General features: G+C 36.6%; 1 protein-coding gene across 1 annotated transcript; it reads right to left on the reverse strand.

The window, feature by feature from the left end:
* Positions 1 to 15,411: 15,411 nt before the first annotated feature.
* Positions 15,412 to 19,091, reverse strand: LOC136232673 (chloride channel protein CLC-b). Its single transcript, XM_066021993.1, has 6 exons — positions 18,672 to 19,091; positions 18,403 to 18,603; positions 18,155 to 18,332; positions 17,391 to 17,923; positions 15,883 to 17,032; positions 15,412 to 15,760 (listed from the first exon to the last, which is right to left on the reverse strand). Exons 1-6 carry the CDS (start codon positions 18,881 to 18,883, stop codon positions 15,656 to 15,658), a joined length of 2,379 nt encoding a protein of 792 aa, XP_065878065.1. The 5' UTR covers positions 18,884 to 19,091; the 3' UTR covers positions 15,412 to 15,655.
* Between the last annotated feature and the right edge of the window lie 3,920 nt (positions 19,092 to 23,011).

Raw genomic sequence — 23,011 nt, forward strand, 5'->3', positions numbered from 1 at the left:
TGGTTATCATAATAATTTTAGTAATGGATAATGGAAGCTCACTTGAGGTTCTTCAATTGTGGTAATAAGTAAACATTCAAAGTTGTCCATGACTCATCTACAGATCTCCAAGAGCACTGCTACTGTAGTGGAGAATCTGACGTGTTTGGCTTGTAGCATAAAAGACTTGTCCACATAATTAAAAAGAGCATGTATATATTCCAAAGAAGAAATTATTATCTAGTGTACTAATACTCATTTGAAGAAATGTTCTGGCTGCTTAGTAAGTGAACGGGCTAAAGTCTCTTTTAAGAGACATCCTCCTTTTAGGAATGAGAACATACTCGATTATGTACATTCCAATGTTTGTGTTCCTATAACAATGACACTTGGTGATTATGTTTATTTTGTTACATTTATTGATAATTGTTTAAGAAATATGTGGGTTTACACCTTGAAAAAAAGGATAAAGTGTTCGAAGCACTTGAGCAGCTTTATGCGTTGGTTGAAGCTCAACGGTATCCATTCAGAAAATGGAGGTGAATATGTAGGATTTTTTTTATTCATATTATAGATAACATGGTATTTGGAAATACCCCTTAACCCGTGATTAACCATATTTTACATGTTAAATAAATACATACCTAAATATGCCTAATAAATTATAAATTTACCGAAATCAGAAATATAACTAAACTCGAGCAGAATTAATGAAAAGAAAATTCAGAGTCCCTGAACCAATAGCTGATCGACTATAGGGGGTGGCCGATCGGCTACCCAGGATGGCCGACCGACCACATGATATGGCCGATCGGCTACATATTACAAGAGCTCAAAGTTTCCTTTTTAATGCTAGCAATGGCAGAACACAAATACAAAAGCAAAACAGTGAATCACATAAAAGGTTAAGGCTTTAAAATCCTTCAGATGTTACCTTCTGGGCTATTATCCAACTTTTTGTATTGATGAACGTAGGCGAACAGAATCCCGAGCAAAACCCAAGCACAACAACCCGGATTTACAAAATTGAACTTGAACAAGAACAGGAACAGACTCAAACAAATGATTTGAACCTTTTCCTCACTTTGTTGAATGATTCTGATTCTCAAAACAATATTTACCCGAATAATCAGAGAAATGAAATGGTGTTTTCACTCATTTTAGACTACGAACAACTTTCAGAAATCTCAGAAAAACTTATTTTCACACGAATTCAATTCTAAGAATGATTAGAACCTAACTCCCTGTGTTTTCTTAAGAATTTTTTTATGTAAAATCTTAAGATTTGTTGTTTCTCACTTTAGCTTTTCTTCGCTTTCTCTCTAGCTCCCTTGCTCTGTCAAAGATCGATCCCCTAGCCAACTGACCATTTTCCCTCTTATACTAAAAAGACGTTCCATCTCTCCTCAATTGCTCATGTAATAGGTGAGTTGAGGACAGAATGGGAAATTTCTCCCAATATCGATGTAGCAATCGGCCACCAACGGGTTATAGGTGGGGTTGTAAATGAGCCGAGCTGAGCTTTGGCATGCTCGAGCTCGGCTCGACAAAATTTTAATGAGCTTGAGCTGAGCTTCGAGCTCGGCCCGAGCTCAAATTCTTGTTCGAGCCCAACTCAACTCATTGGTAAGCTCGATAGTTCACGAGCCTGCTCGATTCGCCTGTTGGTGAGCTTGCTCACAAACGGCTCGAACTAACAGCTTAACGAGCCTAAAGCTTTAAAAAAAAGTTAAGCTAAAAGCGGGCCAGCTCAAGAGATAAAAAAAGCCAGCCCATATAGAAAAGATTACATATGCACAAAGTACATGCACGACTTCTTTTATAATACATATGTCGAGGAGCAACGCTTTTATAATCATTTTGTTTGACAATTAACTTTAGCTTTGGCGATGTGGGATTCATTGGTATGCTTATTTATCTACATTTTCTATTTTCTAAACATCAAATCTTATTTTTTTCTCCAGCCCACTTATTACACTAAAAATAATATTCCCCACTTTATTCCATTTTACATAACACTTTTATAAATATTTTATTATTTTTTACATATATTATTATTATCATCAATAATCTATCATAAAAAAATTAATTAAAAAATAAGAAAACAATGTTATTTAATTTTAATCATTAATAATATATTTAACTACAAAATATAAAAAGAAAAAAAACATTTAAATAATATTTATTTAAATAAAATAATTTGTAAAACATAATTTAAATTAAAATAAATAAATATATTTATATTAAATATTGATTTCCACCAAAATAAATTTTGGTGGAAACTAAAATTGGTTGATTTTGGAATTCTATGCCATTTTGGTATAGAAATTTGGCAGTGGTTGGAGAAGCCAAGCACCATCAAATTAGCATTTCCAACCCTCATTTGGTGAGGGTTGGAGATGCTCTTAGCTTCCTCTTCTCCCACCATCACTCTCATTCCCACTACAACGTTTATATTAAATTTTTTTAAAGACCACCTTATTTTTATTATTTAAGTGATAAATGTATCATATTTTCGTCATATATTTACGCATACAAAACTATAGCTTTCATTAATTTTAAAAAGAAAACCTAATATAATATCAAAATAAACATCATCAAAATAAATTAATATTATAACACGCCATCATCAATATATATATAGTTTATGACTTCAAATAATACTTACTACTACATAATTGTAGATGCCTTCTATGGTTACATTGTTTTTGACAAAGTACCATTACTTGGTGTGTTTTCACCATTGGATGATGGAGTATAAAATTAATCCAATGTTAAAAACACACAAAGTAAGGATTGTCAAAAACAAAGTAAGCATAGCCTTTACCCATAATTGTAATATAATTTATGTTAATAATATTATTCACAAATTATATATTATGATCGAGCTTTCTAACAAGCTTTTACCAAGCCTGCTCGCGAGCTTTCGAGCCGAGCTTTGGTCTGTTCAAGCTTGGCTCGTTTATAAATCGAGCCTTAAAATCGTGCATGTGAACAGCTCATTTACAAATCGAGCCGAGCCGAGCTGAGCTTTTATCGAGCCGAACACTGAGCTGCTCATGAGCGGCTCGACTCATTTACAACCCTAGTTACAGGGGTAGAATTGAGCTTTTTCAAAACGATGGTGGACTGAGGAGTACTACGTGGCCGATTGGCCACACCCTAAAATATCAATTTTCTATGATGAAGCTTAGGTTTCAATTCGTGATCCCGTACAGTGTGATGTGAGGTCTACCTACAATATGCTAAGCACATGAAACTTAATCTCATCATTAGGGTCGAAAAAGTCCATGCTCACAATAGGTTAACCAAAATCTAAAGACTAGGCTATGGTTTTCGGATTAAAAGTTGATGGTTATCTGAAACTAATAATTAACCAATTATGTATATACATAAGTAATATAAATATATGTGGAATTCAACTATTTATTTATAAATATGCACATTTATATTTAGTTTTTAAGATAAAAAATATTTTAAAACGTTAATTTATTTGTTTAAGTGTTTTTTAATTGAATTTGAATACAATATTTGATATTTTGTAAAGATTTCTTGTGGCCGGATCTCCAAATATTCACTCTCATCTGATTGCTTACTATAAAACAAGAGAAGTATTGGTTGTCCAATGAGAGACTCTCCAAAACCTAAGTGAATGACATTCTTAAGAATATAGAAATTAATGGAAGTTAGAGTTTTGTGCATACCTTAAGACTCTCTTAGTCCTTCCTTTCTATAATCTCCTCGTAGTCCTACATAGGGTATGACTTCACCTCATATTAGTGGACTAATGTTCAAATAGGAAGGTACCACGTGTATCGCCTCTTTAGGGATCTGTAGGGGTGAGAAAACTTGACCGATAACTAAATCAGAATTGTAGTTTGGATTGGTTCATTTTTCAAATAAAGGTAGTTTTGGTTATCAGTTTGCTTATTAAAAAAGTCCGTGTAACAAAAAACTGAATCAAATTATAGATATAATATATAAATGTTTTTTATATGTATATATATATATATATATATATAGTTATATATATATATATATATAGTTTTATTTTATATTTTTATGATTTTACTTAGGAAGCGTTTGGTTCAAACTTCGGAATCGAAATTGGAATCGGAATCAGAATGTCACAGAATTGGAAGAAATGACTACTTATTTGTTTTGTTTGGTTTGATCCCAAATTAGAATCTAATTACATTTAAGGTTGTTTGATTCAAATTTCGGAATTGGAATCAAAATTAAAGTGAAAAAAATTAAAATTTATTTAATTCAAACTAATAAAAATTTCATTAAATAATATAATAACATATTATATTAATATAATGAATTAATAAATTTAATATAACATTTATTTGGAAAAGAAGCACATATAGAATTAATATAAATTAATATTTACATATTTGTAGTTCTTTTTTGTTATTATTTTATTTGTAAAAGCATTCATGGTAGTTTTTTTGAAGGAAAGAATGAATTGAATAAATTTAATCAATAGCCAAAAGGCTTACAAAAGAGAAGGGAATAATATCGGTTATAATTAGAGAGGCAGAGAGGAGACCCAACTTAGCAGTGTCATCGGCAACTTTATTGGTTTCTCTTGGGGTGAAAAGGAAACTACAGAATGGGATGGTACTAGCCAGCTCATGATAGCCCGCTAATACTTCCTAAGGCTGAGATATCATCTTCATCTCCCTCATTGACTGCTCTTCGTAATGCATTAGTAACAATCTGTGAATCTCCCTCAACAATTACAATTTCATCACCGCGGGCTTTGATCCAACTGAGGGCCTCACGGTAGGACATAGCTTCGGCCAGGACATGATTAAAGATCCCTTCAACAGCAGTAAATCTGGTAGCAATAAACGCACCCGTAGCATCTCGAATTACATCACCGATTCCGATACGGTTCCTATCGACATTTACTGCAGCATCAAAGTTGATTTTAATCCCCAATTCTGGACATGACCAGCGGCTATGTTGGCTTACTCGAGGTGTGTCGGCTGGACGATCCTGTAGTTGCGCCTGTTTCCATTCGTTAAGGAACGAGTCCGCTCTCAACGCAATGCTGGATGTCGTGAAGTGTAGATTTTCCCAGATCAGTTTGTTCCTTCCAAACCAGCAGAACCACAATCTCACGGCCCAGTGGCTCGCGGTCTCGGGTGGCTGCTCATGAAGAATTCTTTGCCATTCGCTGGAGAAGTTCATGTTCGCCAATAAATGGTCGAGAGTCGCTGTAGCGTAGAGGCGTCTGATGCTTGCAGTAGCCGCACAGACTATGAACAGATGACTGATAGATTCCGTAGCATTATTACATAGATTCCGAAGCTGAAGATTATCAATTGTTGGGAGAATATTCCAAGCTGCAAGCCATAAGAAGTTTTTAAGTTTCGGGGGACAAGGTAGTTGTCATAGCTTACTCCAAGGAGCGTTACATATCTCCTTTGAGGGCCTTGGGTGAACTTCCGCCAAGGCGTAGTAAGCCATTTTTACGCTGTAATTTCCTTTCTTCTCCCACCGCCAACAAACTCTATCTTCTTTTTCACGCAACGGGAGCGGAATGCTTTGGATACGCAACCGATCCTCCTGAGAGAAAACTTCAGAGATGATATTCCAATTCCACTGACCATTATATATTAACTTATCGACCGTCCACGTCAAATCCGCGTCTATGTGACTCGGGCCTCCAATTTCAGAATCGAACCATAGGTCACGCCATATCCGTGTTCGATGGCCATTTCCGATACGATTTCGGGTACATGTGATGAGAAGCTCTCGACTTTTGAACATGCTAGACCAGATGTAACTAGGATTGTAGCCGATATTCGCTTCACGGAAGTCTGAGTTGGGGAAGTATCGAGCTTTGAAGATCTGAGACACTAGAGAGTCAGGAAGGGTGATGAATTTCCATGCTTGTTTTCCCAAAAAGGCCGTATTAAACTCATGAAAGTGTGTGAAATTCATACCACCCCACGCTTTCCTTGTACACAGAGATTCCCAGGCTTTCCATTTTATACCACGTCCCCACCAGTAAGCATTCAGGAGGGTTTCCATTTTTACACAGACAACTTTAGGCAAGGAGAATACCTGCATGATGTAGGAGGGTAATGATTTAGCCACAACTTTGATTATGATATTGTGTAGATTTAGCAACACCGTAGAGCGTCCCTGTGAGGCGCCGTTGGGATCGGTCGGGGGCACTCCGATGCCTAAGTCAATAAACTTCTTAAGAGAATAAACTGTAATGACAAAGCAAAGCTAAGAAGAGTGTGTAAGTGTACCTCTATTGTCATGTTACAAGGGTATTTATACAAGTTTGAGTGATAACTGTAATAACCTTCTCTTTAATATCCCTTTAATGAAGAGTAATGCTCTTTCAATGTAGTTTTAATGCCATCCTCTAACCTCTGATCTTTGGCAGGTTCTGAGCTATCATTAATGCTAGTTAAGTGATAGTGAGTTACGCCGTATAATCCTCTGCTTCTTCCAGAGGCGGATTGCCATATGAGGCGAATCCCCTTTTTTCCCTTCTTGGGCAGATCTTTGTAAGAATCCCTGGCACGACACCGTATTTCCAACTAAGGCGGATCATAAGTGGAGCTCTACGAGATGACATCATATTCCTGTTATGTGCTATGTGGCGGATCGTAAGAAGGAATGCTCAAGATGACACCGTATCTTTATCTGTACGCCATATATATCTTGGAGGTAGGCCTTTTCTCCCTTTAAGCCCTCTTCGCTAGGGAATATCTCCAGCTTAGTCCTTCATGTTTCATGGCGGATGTTATCAGATTAGCACTTCTTTACCACCCTGGGATATCTTCTTCCCTTGCCAACCCCTCAATTTTCGATGTAAGTGGTCCAATATGTATGAAAAAGTAGCCGTGCGATTTCTCCCAACCGTTGACGGTAAGCCTAGATAGATATCCTGACAGTCCACCATCTGGACCCCGATCAGTTGAGCCAAATCAATTGCGTGGGAGGCGGGCACTTTTGCACTGAACATGATTTTTGATTTGTTGAAATTGATCTTCTGTCTAGAAGCGCTTTCATAAACCTGTAATATATGTTGAATTACCTCACATTCCTCAACCGTGGCACGGAAGAAGAAGTAGCTGTCATCCGTGAATAACATGTGAGAAATAGATGGAGCTCCTCTACACACCCTGCAACCATGAATGTTATTTTCTTCCTCAGCCTGTCTGAGCAGAGAAGTGAGAGCTTCAGTGCAGAGTATAAATAATTACGGAGAAAGAGGATCCCCCTGTTTGAGGCCCCTTGAAGGTTTGAATGGTGCAAAGGAGGAATTTCTGTTCGTAATTTGATATTCAACTGAAGAGACACAGAGCATGATTATATTCACAAGATGTTCAGGAAACTGCATTTTAGTCAGCACTGCTCCGAGGAATTCCCATTCGATTCTGTCATATGCCTTTGACATATCAACTTTTAGAGCTGCAAACCCTTTTTTTCCACCCTTCCCTAATCTGAGTGCACGGCCTGCTTCGAATGCCAACATTACATTATCCATAATGGATCTTTTTGGGACAAACGCGCTCTGAGCTTGAGAGACTAAAGTATCCAGCACAGGTTTTAAACGGTTGGCCAGCATTTTTGTGATGATTTTCATAAGTACATTATAGAGAGAAATTGGTCTGATATCAGTCAAAGCTAGAGGGGGCTGCTTCTTTGGTATTAGAACAATATTCGTAATATTGATTTGTTCGGGAATGGTACTTGTATTGAGACAATTTATGCAGAAAGTAGACACTACAAGACCGAGTAGTTCCCAATGTTGCTGGAAAAATCCCGGATTTTTAAGCCATCTGGGCCTGGGGCCTTGTCTGGATGCATCGTGGATAACGTCGTCTTAACTTCCTCTTCCACAAAATCACGTGAGAGGCGTTGCTGTATCCGCGATAATCTCGCCTTTACTGTATCAATAGCTGACAGATTTTTAACGCCTTGTGATGTGAATAGCTGTGTGAAGTGTGTTTATATGGTCTCCGCGAGTCCCGATGCCCAGCTGCGGAATAACCCGTCTGTAGTACTCATCCCAGCAAAGTCGTTCTTCCGCCTTCTTGCTCTGATTGAGGCATGAAAAAATTGAGAGTTTTTATCTCCTGTTTGGAGCCATTTAATCTTTGCTTGTTACTTCCAATATGTCTCCTGGGCCAGGCGGACATCCTCAAGTTCTCTGATAGTTCTGTTGGTTTCTGCTTCATTATGCGTTCCTCTAAGGGTTTCAAGCTTATGTCGTAATCGTGAGGCCTTACCACGACACTGCTTTCTGAAATTAGCGCCCCATACTTACACTCATCTTCGATAATTTTCTATCCGATCAGTAAACGCCATGCTACCTGAGCGCTCCCAAGTCTGATTAATCAGATTCCTGCAATCATCATCTCTACCCCTAAGAATTTTCGTATTTGAACAGTGCTGGATCAGGAGGCTGTGTGTCTATCGTCGAAATTAATAGAATTGAGTGGTCCGATTGAGTAGCAAAGAGGTTCTGAACGATTGCCGAAGGGAATTGTCCCATCCATGCTTGACTCGCCAGTCCGTGGTCGAGCTTTTCTTCGATAATTACTTCATTGTTTCGTTTCCGGGTCCAAGTGAAAGGATAAACATTCCAATGAACTTCCGAAAGCTCACAATAACTAAGGGTAGTAGCAAATCCTAACATGAGAGCATAGGGATGGCTTCTACCACCTCTTTTTTCAAAGGAGAAGAGTAGGTCATTCAAATCTCCTACGACTAGCTAAGGTAGATTGGAGATTCTGTACAGATCCTCCAGACACTGCCATGAAGCCTGTCGACGTGATCGTTCGGGAAAGCCATAAAAGCATGTTAGCCTCCATGGGGAGTATGATTCCTGGGAGATGATTACGTCAATAAATTTTGGTCCATATTTGTTCAGTTTGATGTCCACTTCGGCTTGCCAGAGAAGTGCTAAACCACCTCCACCTCTTACACTGTCAGTAGCAAACATTTTTTCGAACTTCAAATTTTCTTTAACTTGTAACATTTCCATCTTGTTGATCATTGTTTCCATCAGAAAAATAATGGAAGGTTAAGTAGTTAGGAACACTTTTGTATAAATAAACTTTCCTAAATTATGACTCTAAGGTCCTCAAAATGCTACATCAACATGGCTGCCTCACATGACATTCAATTTCGAGGCAGTCATGATCCATCTAGGTTTTGTTCCTCTATATATGGAATTAAAGTCCCATATTTTACAGAGGGTTTCATAACACATATAGGAAAATAGTTTATTCTTTATGTATCTTCAAATTCGAACAATATCAATATGAAAAACATGCTCCAAAATGACTGAAAGCAGTACCCTAGATTTCTGTTTAGGGCACTTGATACATATCTTTCATTTAGACAGCCTATAACCACTTTAAACAACACCAAAACTCAACAAACTCAATCACAACTCATCCACAACAAATCCTATGATCATACCTAGGTATTTCAGAATCTCCAACTCATAAAAAACAAGCTAAAACAACATACTAACCTTCAACTTGTGTCTATCACCTATTACGCTTCCTAACTTGACTTGTTTGGCTTGAAAATGGAAGAAATTGGAAGAGTTTTCTTTGGAGGGTGTTAGGACATGAAAAAGGAAGGTTTGCTGAAGCTTTGGTCGAAATTGTGGCTGAATATCATCAGGATTGAGTTGTGCACATCCTTTGTAAAATTTTGGTGTATTTAAAGCATGTCTATAACTTATATTGTGTGAGATATCATGTGATCCAAGTGAGGGGGTTACAGTTTGTGGGTTGAAATAAGCTCCCGAAGCTCATGAACTGTTGTCGGGTTACCCACCCCCCGACAGTTCCAATTGATGATTTTCATAGCTTCCGGCTAACCCCCTCTGGGCCTGTCGATATCTATATTTCACTGGTGGTACCCATCATGTTGCACTTGTCACTGTTTTCCTCTACTTTGCGTTTACACTTGGTGTCTGTAACGAATTGGGTGATTTCCTCTTCATCCATTTGGTTCGGTATTCGTTCATGAACCTGTTCTAGTGTCTGTGTCGAACCTTGCCCTACTATCGGACTGGGCATCTATGAGGCCAGGAAAGGAGTTTTATTCAGCCAAGGAGAGGCATTCTGCATAAAACAACGAGGAGCGGCACAGAGGAACGGGCCATAAAGGGTTTGTAGTTCAGGATCGTTCATCGCTCTAAAAGGCGCACAGTCTATTGCATTATAGCCAAGTAATCCATAGAAGAAGCAAAAGTGGGGGAGCCGCTCATATTGATAATTAATCCAGACCCATTCTGATGCTGCTTTACCCAACTTCGTGCGACGTTTCAGAGGAGCTCTTACGTCCATCAATACCTGAACCCGAAGGTAGCCCATGAAGTTCTGTGAGTAGTCCCTAGGATCTGTTCGTAATACTTTCCCAACCAGGCTGTTGCAGGCCATAGCAATTTTTTTAGTTCTGAACCCCACTGGTAGTCCGTGCAATTGTATCCAGAAGGCGGCTTCGTTAAGCTCCATAGTAAGGAATTCCTCCTGACAGCTGACTTTTTTAATCACAAGAAGTTTATTCTCGAATGACCAAGGACCCCCGTTTAATACGGCGCTGACGTCAAAGATATGGCTGAACTGGAAAAGAAAACGATCTTCTGATATATCGACAACTGATAGTCCACCCGCCGGTTTCCAGAGTTTAGAAAGCGTTACTTTCATGCCTTCCGCATTGATAGGTTTGTCCGAGATGAACCTACCTATGCAGCTCCAATATAAATCGTACTCCGGGAGCGGACTGTGATCCAAGATGATGACTGGGGTTGTATCTTCGTCTGCAAGCGATAACTAGAGGTAGTTGGAAGCGACTTCATCCATGGTTTCGATGGTTGATAAGGCGAAAAACTTGAGTATGTAATATTGTGATAAGTGGAGAGGGAGGAATAAGGTTACGGACGGTGGCTTTGGGTCGGGATGGAGGTGGTCGACGAAAGTAATGCGGCGGAAGGAGGGTGGCGTGAAGAAGACTTAGAACCCAAGAAATGGTAGAACCGAAGAAACCCTAGAACCAGGGTATCAGATGCTTTTTGTGTTGTTAACTTAGAGGTATTTGCATACATGGTAGTTAGTGGAAGCAATTTGAAATGGTTTTAGCATAATGTATAATGTATATAAAACGTGGGTTTCTTAAAAAAATTCATAAAAACATGGGTTTCTTAGATTTCAAAAGGAATGAGAATACAATTTAATTAATGGGAAGGGAGGAAGGAATCAATAATTCTACAAATAGGGGATGTGATTCTCATTGCTAAATTAAATTGATAAAACCAAATATTAAAGAAAGGTAATGGATTATTTCCATTCTCATTCCCTATTATAAATTTATCTAACCAAACACTCCTTAATTATTTAATATATTTACTACCAATATATGGTTTCGTATTTATTCTAGATTTTTTGAATTTTTTTTTTATAATTTTTAAACTTATTATAACAAATTTTGCTTGGTCATCAGTTAGTAATCGAATCAAACCGATAAAGTGTGGATCGGTTATGTTCAATTACTAAACTTATTCAGCTCAGTTCGATTTTAATTGTGAAGGAGATTTCAATTTGGTTAGTAATCAAACCGAACCGATGTTTACTCTTAGGGACCACTGTATATTAACGACGATTCGGATTCCAGGCATACGATTCTAGAGGATTGAGAAAGTTCAAGTGATAACATTTGTGTGTTATCAATATTTAAATAATTCTCTATTAATTTTAAAGTAAATAAACATAGGTTAAAAACTTTTTTTCTTATGAAAAGACACTAATGATTAGCCATCAAAATATAGATTAATCGTCCGAAATAATAAGTTAATCGATATATTGTTAACTGATTCTAATAGATTGATTAATAATTTTAGTTAGTAATTGGTTAATCGACCATGCACACCCATAAAAACTATAAAGAAACGAAAGCAAAACATGTGAAAATGAAAATTGGTAAGATAATAATTGTAAAGTTAAAAATGGTATTTGAAAAAAAAATTATTTATTTAAATCACTATTTAATAAATAAATAATGGTACATAATTAAAATTAAAGAAAGAAAACGTAGTAAAAAAATTAGTGGTTTGTTCTATCTGGAAACAAACTCGTGGTCTAGAGATTTGCCAATATAATCATATGGTATATTCTATTAACAAAATACGGATTTTAAATTTTACTATCAAATTTTGATAATGAAAAGTATTTTTTATTTTAAAAAAAAAAAAATTTACATATCGACAAAACATAAATCTGAAATCGAATTACAGCTGTGTAAAATAAATTTAATCATCAATTTGGCTCATAAACTATTAAATTAATAAAAAAATAAATAAATATCCATCATATAATTTATAATCTCAATTTGGATGAGCTGTATTTTGGAAAACTGTGTTTTTGCCGACATGTAAATATAATTTGTTTTGAAAATTAAAATGTCTTTGATTATCAATTGTATCATGAGAACTTAATAGTTCAATTAAAATACTGTGCTGGTTAACTCAAAGTTATCAAAATAATCTTAATATTTTTGGAAAAATATCAATTTAGCCACAACTTATACTATTTTAATCTTGAAGCATCAAGTTACATTACCCAATTAGGGATGGTAACGGGTAGTGTACCCGCGGATACCCAGCACTACCCGACCCTAATAGGATTACCCGTACCCTGTATAAAAGGGTATGTAACGGGTATGGGATCAAAATCATTACCCGTTAGGATAATGGGACGGGTATGGGAATACCCCCTAGGGTACCCGGTACCCGTCATAAAAAAAATTATATTAATAAATATCATTGTTTTTTGGATGTAAGACATGAAATTTAAACCCCAACCATTTATTTTTCAACAATTGAGTGATACACTAAGCTACTTTATTCTTATTAATTAAGGTTCAATTTATTCAATTTTTAGATTGATGATTTATTAAATTTATAGTTTGTTAAATTTGTAATATTTTTTATTTATTTATTGATTCTTAACGGGTAAGGGTACCCGCGGGTACCCGCGAATTAAATGGGAAGGGTATGGGATGCAAAAAGTATACCCGTTAGGGTAATGGAACGGGTACGGGTAATTAAAAAATAAAGGGGTAAAGGTTTGGGAATGGCATTACCCGCGGGTACCCTACCCGTTGCCATCCCTATACCCAATGTTATAATTGCACAAATGAATGTTGGCGTAAATTACACCTATGGCCATTGAACTTTATCCATTTTAACATTGGGCCCACTGAACTTTTATTCTTAATGGTATGACCACTGAACTTTACACTTTTTAATATCGATGGCCATTCAATTTTAAGTAACTCCTCAAAATGACCGTTAACGACATCAAAATGAAAATATTTAAGAATTAAAGTTGTTTAGAACGACATTTACCATGAAACCACATTTTTTATTTTCCAAAATCATATTTTTTGGAGCTTTCTCTCTCTAAAAAATTACGTTCTCTCTCATAACCAAACAACATCTAAATGACCTCAAAATGAAAATTTTCAAGAATTAAAGTTCTTTAGAATATCATTAACTCTTCGAATTTTTTATTTTGAGGTCATCAACGGTCGTTTTGGGGTGTTGAGTGGCCACCGGTGTTAAAAAGTGTAAAGTTCGGTGGCTATACTGTTAAGAATTGAAGTTTAGTAGCGACAATGTTAAAATGGTAAAGTTCAGTGGCCATGGGTGTAATTTACCCTGAATGTTGAGACGAAAATGGTTCTATTTTGTAATTTACCCTGAACGGGATATTTATCGTAATTTCCTTTTTTTTAAAATTTTTTTTACTTACAGCCTGTAAGTTACAGGTAATTTAGGAAAATATACATTCCCGCCACTTCACTTGCTTCCGATTCCACTAATTCCGATCAATCACACTCCTGCCGTCAGCCTCAACTTAATCACCTTCTTCGTCCTCCCAGTCTCTGGCAGCTCCTTGTCAACCTCAACTTAACCACCGTCCCGTCGCTAACGTGCGCCCTTTCAGTGCCTTCATTGGTATCCATTTCGTTTCCCTTTTTTTTTTTCTTAATTCTCTCCTTTTATAGGTTCTATTATATGTTTATTTTAAACCTTCAGGTGTTCTGGACGCTGCTACTGAGATTTGGGGAGCTTTCCAATTTCTTCACTTTTGATAGCTCAAGATTGGTGTTCTTTATTTTGTCATCGTTCTTATTTGATTTTGAGATGGTTTAATGATATTATTCGCTATACAGTTGGTGATGGAGGTGTAGTGCGAAATTCGACAAAACCTCTGATCGGGCTCTACCAGACCCTTTTATATGCACATAAATTAGCATTGGTCTTTAATTGTTTGAATGCCTGTAAGTTTTAATTTATGTTATGTTTTTAACCATTCAAGTATTTATGCTGATGTTGAATTACTGAGGCAGGCAATGTATTTAACTTGTTAGTATTATGTTTATTGTATACTTGTCTGAAGCAGTACTTTTGCATATGTTTCAACTATTTTGCGATTCTCCTTTAGAATGAGGCAGATGGAACCTCCAATTGCTGTCTAGGAATTCAAGTCAATTTTATAACCTTACTCACATCACATGTTGACTAGGAAGTTAGGAATTCTTCTCTTTCTTGGCTCATGATTCTTCTCTTGTTGATGCGTTCGGAATATATCACCATTGAAGCACAAAGCTGAGTCACCATATGGAAGTTGTGTCTCTTCATCTAAGGTTTTAGTTTCTGTAGTCCGAAACCTCTGCCCATGTCAAGGAATTTACTCACACATACTGATAACAATTGATTGTATTGTCAAACTCAACGTTCTGTCCAAGGTCAAAGATGAAAAAAGACCATGTGTGTGCTTTACATGCTACATAAGCCTCAGTTGAAATCAGAAGCAAGCAATTTTGGAGGATTGCCAATAACTCCATCTTAACTAAGTTGCAGTCCACTTTAATCTGCTTCATTTAATCACCTTAAGTTATTGTCATGAGTAATGTCTCATTATACTTTTGACATTTCAGAGAATTTCAGGCCCTTGACCGGGAGCAGTTTGGTATTAGAGAAAATTTGAATCAAATTTGCGGAGGTTGACATCCATAACTGTAAAGCATGAATTATCATATTTTTGGATCGTCTTTTACTAAAGCAAGAATGTCTTATAAATGGACAGGTTGATGCCTTAATGTCTTGAAAACTCTTTCTATGTTTATGATGTGGTTACTAATGAAAAGTTATTCTGAATCAGGGTTGCAGCATTGAGATTCTGGTTCTATTCAAGAGGGACCAAGGCGCTGGACTTAAGATCAAGAAGAAGAAATAGGGGTAGAAGAAAAATAAACCCTCATGAGAATCATTGATTCATGAATTCAATATGATCCACTGAAGGACTTTGGTTGAATTTCACAAAAGAGGATGAAAACCCTAAAAGTGATGTGCATCAAAGAAGTATCTGAGAGGTGCAATAACAGAATTTTTCATACACTATTCTGCTGTATTTTCTATTATTTGTGTCAAGAACATGAGATACATAGGAGGGCGAAGGGCTTACAAATGAACAGTATTACATATCAAACTTGTACTTCAGTAATCTCCTTTAAATTTGATGAAAAAATGGGAAACTCTGGGAAAAAATGAATGGAATATAGGAAAATTGGTGCTCCTAGTAAGCTGGTTTCATCATTTATGACTGATACTTTAGTTTGCCTTTTCTCTGTTCTTTCTAGCCAAATGAGGAAAGGCAGCCAAGATGTTGTACGCTCGCAAATCTTGCCTAGTCAGGATTCCAATGACTGGAGGTACCTGCAAAATGAAAGCATACCATAAGATAGGGGTATGTGATTTTTGCTAAGAGAAGTTCTTTATGGCAGAAAATAATTCCTGGATGATATAAAATTACAGTCAAATGCTCTTTAAAAACTTACACCAGCAGCTTGATATTTGGGAAGGATGAGCAAGTGGCGGAGGCCTACTTGCCTGAAGAGCACCATGGCTTTAGCTACAGACATACTCTCCATGACTGTATAAGGCGTGGTATTGGTGAGAGGATGCAGATCAACGTACATTTCCATTTGAGCTCTTGTCACTGGCACCTCCTCAATCTTCCCCTCCCTTTCAGCCAGTTCAACCCAGGTAAACTTCTCTGTTACTTCCCAATCTTCTCTTCTCCTTTTCTCTTGCAGGAACCACTTCTTCTTGATTGCCTGAATGAGATGAGCTCTAAGGACAATTCCATGGATTTCCCTTGCCCCATTGGCCAGTCCTACAGGGGATACAATTTCTTCGTCTACAACAGGGAACCCACTATGTGTGGTATTTTTTAGGACATCCACAATCCGACACACCTTTTCCACTCCGCTGAGAGTAACAACTGGGGGTTTGGCATCAGCAAGCTCGCCTACAGTGAGATTCCTCATCCATGGCTCAGGATTTGCATCCAGGAAAGGAAGGCCTTTAAGTTCCAGTATAATTTCATAAATACTTGGATTAAAGCTGTCTCCAACTGTTTTGGATATCAGGAGAACTATCATCGTTATTGGAAGTAGTAAGAGGTTGTTCGTCAGTTCAAGAAATATTACACAAAGTGATACAGTCATTCTCATCGAGCCAGCCATAAGTGAGGCTGCACCAAGAACTGCATATAGCCCCTCATCAATGCTGGTATAGGAACTCATGACAAGACCGAGCAAGCGTCCATAAGCTGAGCCCATAAGAATGATAGGGAGGAAGAGACCTGAAGGCACAGCAATGCCAAAGGTAAATAGTCCTAGGACACAATAGAGTGCAAAGAAAATTAGGAGCGATGTGGGCTGGAATTCTTTAGAAGTATTGGTGGAGAAGATATTTCGGACAGCATCATCACTTGTGGTTAGAAGAAGAGTAGCAAGGTCATTATAATACCCACTTGGACAGTTGAATTGTTTAAAGTTTCCCGTTCGATCATTAGTAGGGCACGTCTCAATAGAGGATGGATTACAAGGTTGGCATTTGGCAAGAAATGGAAGGCAAAATAGGCACACTGAGGTAAAGAGTGAAACAGTTAGGCTCAGAATTAGCTTGTGCATTCTTCCCTTCCTGCAATGAAAAAACAGTTTCTGTCAGCAGCTTAATCTAACATAGAACTAACATTTATCTATTTATCTTCATGAAATTTTCTCAGTAGATTTGGAAGTTGGGAGCTTGGGATTGCTCATCAATGTCATAGATGCTGAAAGTCGTCTGAATTTAGCTAAAGCTAGTGTTGCATTGCTTTTAACAGTGATGGTCTATTTGAGTTAGGATCGCAGGAATCCTTGTTTTATGCATCTCTCGGCAATGAAACACTAGCAGCACGGTCATATAGTATATACCACTCAATAAACCAATGGCTGTGCATCTACAATTTTCGGATCGCTGATTTGACAGCACAAAAATTTGGGATCAGATTGCTTACTGGTTGATGAGATTGTAGAGTCTGAGGATCTTGTGAAGAAGGTGGTTGTAGAGGCTTCCAAGAACTCCACCAATTATGCCAATTATTATCACTGGAACAATATCAAGAGGATGATATCTGACACTAACATTGCTAACATCAAACATGATTAATCCTCCTTGTCCAAATAGCCCACATTTCCCTGTTTTGCAGATTTCCATGAAACCCCTCAGGACCACCACAACTACTGCTGTGCTGAAGAAAGTTCTCCAAAGGAGAGCACTCCTCCACCATGTTGCTACCTCTTCAAGAGCAAACAGGACACCACCCACCGGAGAACGGAAGGCTGCACACACACCTGAAGAAGCCCCACAGGTGATGATGTCTCTGCGATCCCTGTCATTGTTCATGTACCGAAGCCATCGCCATTTCAGTTTATAATTATCAGGCCCCCCTTGCCCAAGCAATGAAGCAATGCAGCACCCAATGTGAACTAAAGGTCCTTCCTTCCCCAAATCCAGGTTAGCAGCTACAGCTCCAATGCTTCCAAATATCTGCAATGTCACCAAAAACAGATCAGCTCTTGCTTAAATTAACCCATAACTGGACTCGGTGTTAGACTTATTAATGATACGTTTGAAGATTTATTGGATAATTCTTCAACATTTGAACAATAAAAATTTATTGCAAATAAAATGGTTAAATTACCACCGGTTCATAACTTCAGATCTAATCTTAGACAAAAACAGAGTCTGTTTAGTGAATGTGTTTGAAAACAAACCTACCTTAACAATCAAAGTTGTCGCACCAAACATGTCAGGAGTATCAATTCCATTGAGATAAGCTTTGATTTCTGGTATACCAGGTCCAGCAGCAGTGGGTGCGAAACATACACATAAAATAGAAGCAAAAGCTGTTAATACAAGATTTACCCCTGTGAAATAGGCCAATCCTGTTAAGTACCTGCATCATGTAGATGAACAAATGAAAATCAATCACCCACCCATTGTCCAAATGTTTTTTCTTTAAGTACCTTCCATTCTCTATGAATTTAACAACAGCAAGAAGCTTGTAGCCAGCAATATTCTCAATTGCAAGGTTGATAAGAGTAGCAATCAAACCAGTGAGAAGTCCAACAAGAAATGCCAAGAACCATTTCAAGAATATATACTGTAAAATTTGGACATTGGATCTGCTTCTCCAATCATGCTTGAAAAGGTCATTCTCATTAATCCTGCATCCAACATCCTAATCAACAACATATATGAAACAAGGATAGTAGTAATTAAGTTAGTTAATTACTCATAATCCAAGCTCTCTATATGAGAAACTTTAGCTCCAACAAGGGCTAATGGACTTGAAGATAGTGTTCGATTTCTCTTGAGAAGGGGTTGTTGAAGAGAATTGCTTTCTGGGTCTCTTTCTTCTTCACCTGCTGCAGCTTCCATGCCAGGATTGGACCTGGATGGTAGTAGAGTTGCATCTCCCAACTGGGTTGAATTTTCTTCCTCCATTGAAACTGAACAAGTTGCAACTGAACAAGTGGATTTTATGGGTTAATATAGGAAATTGTCTCTTTCTGAAATGAATATTAGACTCTAGATTCTTTTCAATTTGTACATGTATACATAATCATTAGAATCCATTTCTACGAATCGTCTTTGGACATTAGTAAATAACAGTGGAATTTTCAGGGTAGAGAGGAGAAAGAGGTTTAGGAGAATGCATGCAAGTGTTCAGTTTTTTATTTATATACATCCGACAACCATAAATGGGGTCAAACTCTTTTTAATTTTTTTAATTTTTATTTCGTCGTTAATCAATAATTGATCAGGATGCAAATGATGGTTGGATGGTTCTGGAGCAGTAAAGTTTTGATATAGTTTAAGGAATTCACAAAAAAACAATCATTCTTATTTGGCTTATAACATCTTTAGCCCCTGTATGTCCCCAAAAAAATCAAATATTCTACTCTACTTTGAAAAACTTGTAGTTATCCTCTTAACTTATTTAAAGTGATCAATTGACATTCTCAACGGTATTTACTAGCCATCTGAACTTGTTTAAAAGTGTATATATTTAAATTTTTCTAAATTCTGTCCTTCCTTTAGACAATTGACTTTTCTTTTTTTAGACAAATACAAAGGAGTAGAGCCTAGAGATGTATTAAACCTTTTTATTTCAAAAAATGTAAGAAAACGTGGGGATTATATGCAAAATACTGATGAGTCTTATTGTGCGGTTTTCTTGTACGGTTAGGGATAAGTGTATCTCGTCATATGAAGTACTCCATTCATTCCATTATACAAGTTTTAGAAAGTGATTTTTTTTTCCAAAATATAACTCGTTCTAGTTTTTCAAGAATTTTTAGTTTAGTTTTTCTATCCGAACATTAAATTTGTTATCTTGGTTTTCAATGTATCCATATGTTTTTTAACACTCCAAAGCTTATTCTCCAACTATTACATGAGAGAGAATTTTTTTTTAAAAATTAACTAATGTAAGGAGGCGTTTGGTTCAAACTTCGGAATTGAAACTGTAATCGGAATCAGAATGCTATGGAATTAGAATCGAAATGTCTATTTATTACTTTTGTTTGGTTTAATCCAGAATCGGAATTGAATTACTTTTAGAAGTGTTTTGTTCGACTCTCATCGATTTTAGAATTTCCGCATGTTCAAGCCAAACTTTACTCACCTCCTTTATCTTCTCTCTCCTTCCCTTCTCTCTTCCCTCCATCCCTCCATTCCTCTTGACTCCATCATTAAAGTCACGCTCTTCCACCTCCCCTATGTTGGTCCCTAATAAGGCGGAATAGTTCTAAGGGGAGTGTATAGAACTATTAAGTAATTTTACGCATTTACAACTTTGTATTTAAGTCAATATAGAATAGAGGGTAACTTTAGTATCAGAGACAATTTTCAGTCTATTGAGTTTTTCAGCAATTCAGTCTACTCATATTATTTCAACTTCTGACAATTTCCAATTCAAAGGATGACTCTTTATTGGAGGTTTTGAAGAACGTAAAGCAAGAGATATGTAAAATATGCACAGTTTCAAGAATATTCAAAGTGTTGAAATGTGATATAATGTTCAGAGCATATATAATTCAGTAAAAGTAAAAGACAATAGAAGAGAAAGAAATACTCAGGAAATTTATACTAGTTCGACCTCTTGCATATGACATGTCTTCAAGATATCTTCTCTTGAACTTTAATCCACTAATGATCTCTTTCACATATAGAGAACAAACCTTTTACAGAAAATTCTAAGGTTGAATGAAGTACCCTCCTTTCACTCAACACTCACATTATTTCACACTTTCCTACTTATAACCAAAGTAACAAATGTCTAGTGAGAGCGATAGAAAGATTACAAATTTTCAGTTAGAAAAAATATTGAACTAATCTCTCTCTCTCTCTCTCTCTCTCTCTCTCTCTCTCTCTCAAACGATTACACAAATATGAAATTTGATTGTGTTTAGCAATTAGCTTTGTTTTACACTTTTCACAGTATATCTCGATTGTGTCTTTTTGCGCTTGAATGTTCTGCTTTGAATTTGTTCTTGAGCTTTCTTTATATATGCAATAATTCAAACTATCTGTTTGAATCCATAAGATTTCTATTGAGAAGCTTTGTCTTCTATTCTTCTCTGGAATTCTGATCTTTTTGGTGAATTGACATAACTGGAAGCTAGTTTTTTTAACTTCGAATACCGTTTGAGAATTTTCATCCACTATTCTTCTCTGGAATTCTGGTCAAGCTGGATCATTTCCATTATTTTGTATGGAGAGAGATGGGTTGCATTGCAGAGATAAATATCTTCTGTGAAGGACCAGAAATGGCAAACTTTGGGGAAGACAACGTAGTTGTCTTTTCAGGAATTCGATATGGGCTAATGTCTTCTGGTTCTGGCCTTTACTTCTATTTGAGCCTTTAATTAGTAAAAGGTCTTTTGCTTCTAACATAGAGGCATCCTAATTGCTTTGGCAATTATTTCACACTTAACAAAATGTTAGTTCATAAAGCAATTAAATAATTCTAAATTTTAATCTATAGAGAGATCTTATTCCTCTAACATTATTTTTGTCATAATCAAAACTTCATTTGGGTTTCAACACACTATGCCAAAATTACTTAAAAATATCTTATCCTTGAGAATGCAAGAAAAATAAAAAAGAAATCCTAATACCAAAATGACAAAAAAAAAGAAGATAAATAAGAAGAAATGAAGAATTGGACACATGATTTGATTAAGTCCAGCGATAGTGTACTTAGAATGTTCAACTATGTTAGGTTTCGAAGGTGAGATTCATTTGGTTATGTGAGGATGGAGAAATTTGGTTTACAAGCTTAGTTGCTTTTACCTTTGCTTTTTTTTTCTTCACAACAATGATAGTCATAAATTATCATGATGTATATTTTGACTTGAAATCACGTGGAGATGACAGATGTGTGTCAACTTAAAGCCACACCTAATTTCATTTTTATTGTAATGATGATTTCAGATGATAGAAATTTAAAAAACTGTCAATAAGAACATTCAGATGACATGAAAAGTAACGTCTATCATTTATCTTGTGTTTGAAGATGAAAATGACATAGTATGTAACTGGTATCCTAAAGATTCAATGACATATGAGCATGTGGGATGGAACTGTGTAGGGGGGGTTGAGTGAACAAGGGGCGACAATATCACGAAGTAGGCCATTCAACGGCTTGCTCCCTGCATCATAACTAGAAGAAGAAAGGACCAACAAATAAAGGTGTTGGTCCCGTGTGATTAGTTCCAAGGGGGGGGTTAGGAACTAATGTAACTTTTTCGCTAATTAATCTTGCTGACTTGATAATTTTAGTGAGTTTATTAACTCAGTTTTGGTCAGCTTGGCTGATCTTAGTGTGAGACAGCTTTAGTCAGATGTTGACTAAGATTGTTTCACTTGTGGGTTGGGAATTGACACTTTTGTGGTCAGCTTCCAACTCAGCACTCTAATTTTACTCAGTGTCAGCTTTAAACCATTTATATGCCGAGTAAGTATAACAAACAACACATGCACACACACACACACACACACACACACACACACACACACACATATATATATATATATATATATATATTAAGAGAGTTAGAAATTACTCAGTATGACTTATCTTGGTTCGGCCTCTCCGCCTACGTCCAGTCCCCAGACTCCTCCGGGCTTTTAGAATCCAATACTGAGCTCTTTAAAGGTAGAGCACAAACCGATTACAAGGCAGTTGAATATGCAAGAATACCTTCCTCTATTCGTCTACTCAACTCCTACTAAGTGCTACAACCCAGCACCTAGATTTCTCTACCACTGAGTACTTAATGCCGAGTACTCAGCACAACACTCTCAATATTACAATTGAAAACAAACTTGTTCTTTTTCAGATAAAGAACACTTTAGATGATTACAAACAATCAATCTAGCATTTACACAAGGAATAGAAAGTTGGTGTAAGATCTCTTTCTTGTTTTTGAGTGCTTTGAATTTGTATCTTTCTCACTTGTATTTTCTGTATCAATCGGCAATGATCCAAGAGGATTGCTTGTCCTTTTATAGTTGTATTTTGAGGATCAATTGATTTGAATTTGATTTGTCCGTTGAATCCAAAAC

The sequence above is a fragment of the Euphorbia lathyris genome, chromosome 6, assembly GCF_963576675.1.
Source record: "Euphorbia lathyris chromosome 6, ddEupLath1.1, whole genome shotgun sequence".
Lineage (NCBI taxonomy): Eukaryota > Viridiplantae > Streptophyta > Magnoliopsida > Malpighiales > Euphorbiaceae > Euphorbia > Euphorbia lathyris.

Excerpts from the sequence above, each read along its gene's own strand:
- LOC136232673 (XM_066021993.1), bottom strand. The coding sequence starts at position 18,883 with ATGGAGGAAGAAAATTCAACCCAGTTGGGAGATGCAACTCTACTACCA. Across the intron at positions 18,333-18,402 it reads AAATTCATAGAGAATGGAAG|GTACTTAACAGGATTGGCCT; the intron begins GTACTTAAAGAA and ends TACATGATGCAG. Across the intron at positions 17,924-18,154 it reads CGACAACTTTGATTGTTAAG|ATATTTGGAAGCATTGGAGC; the intron begins GTAGGTTTGTTT and ends GTGACATTGCAG.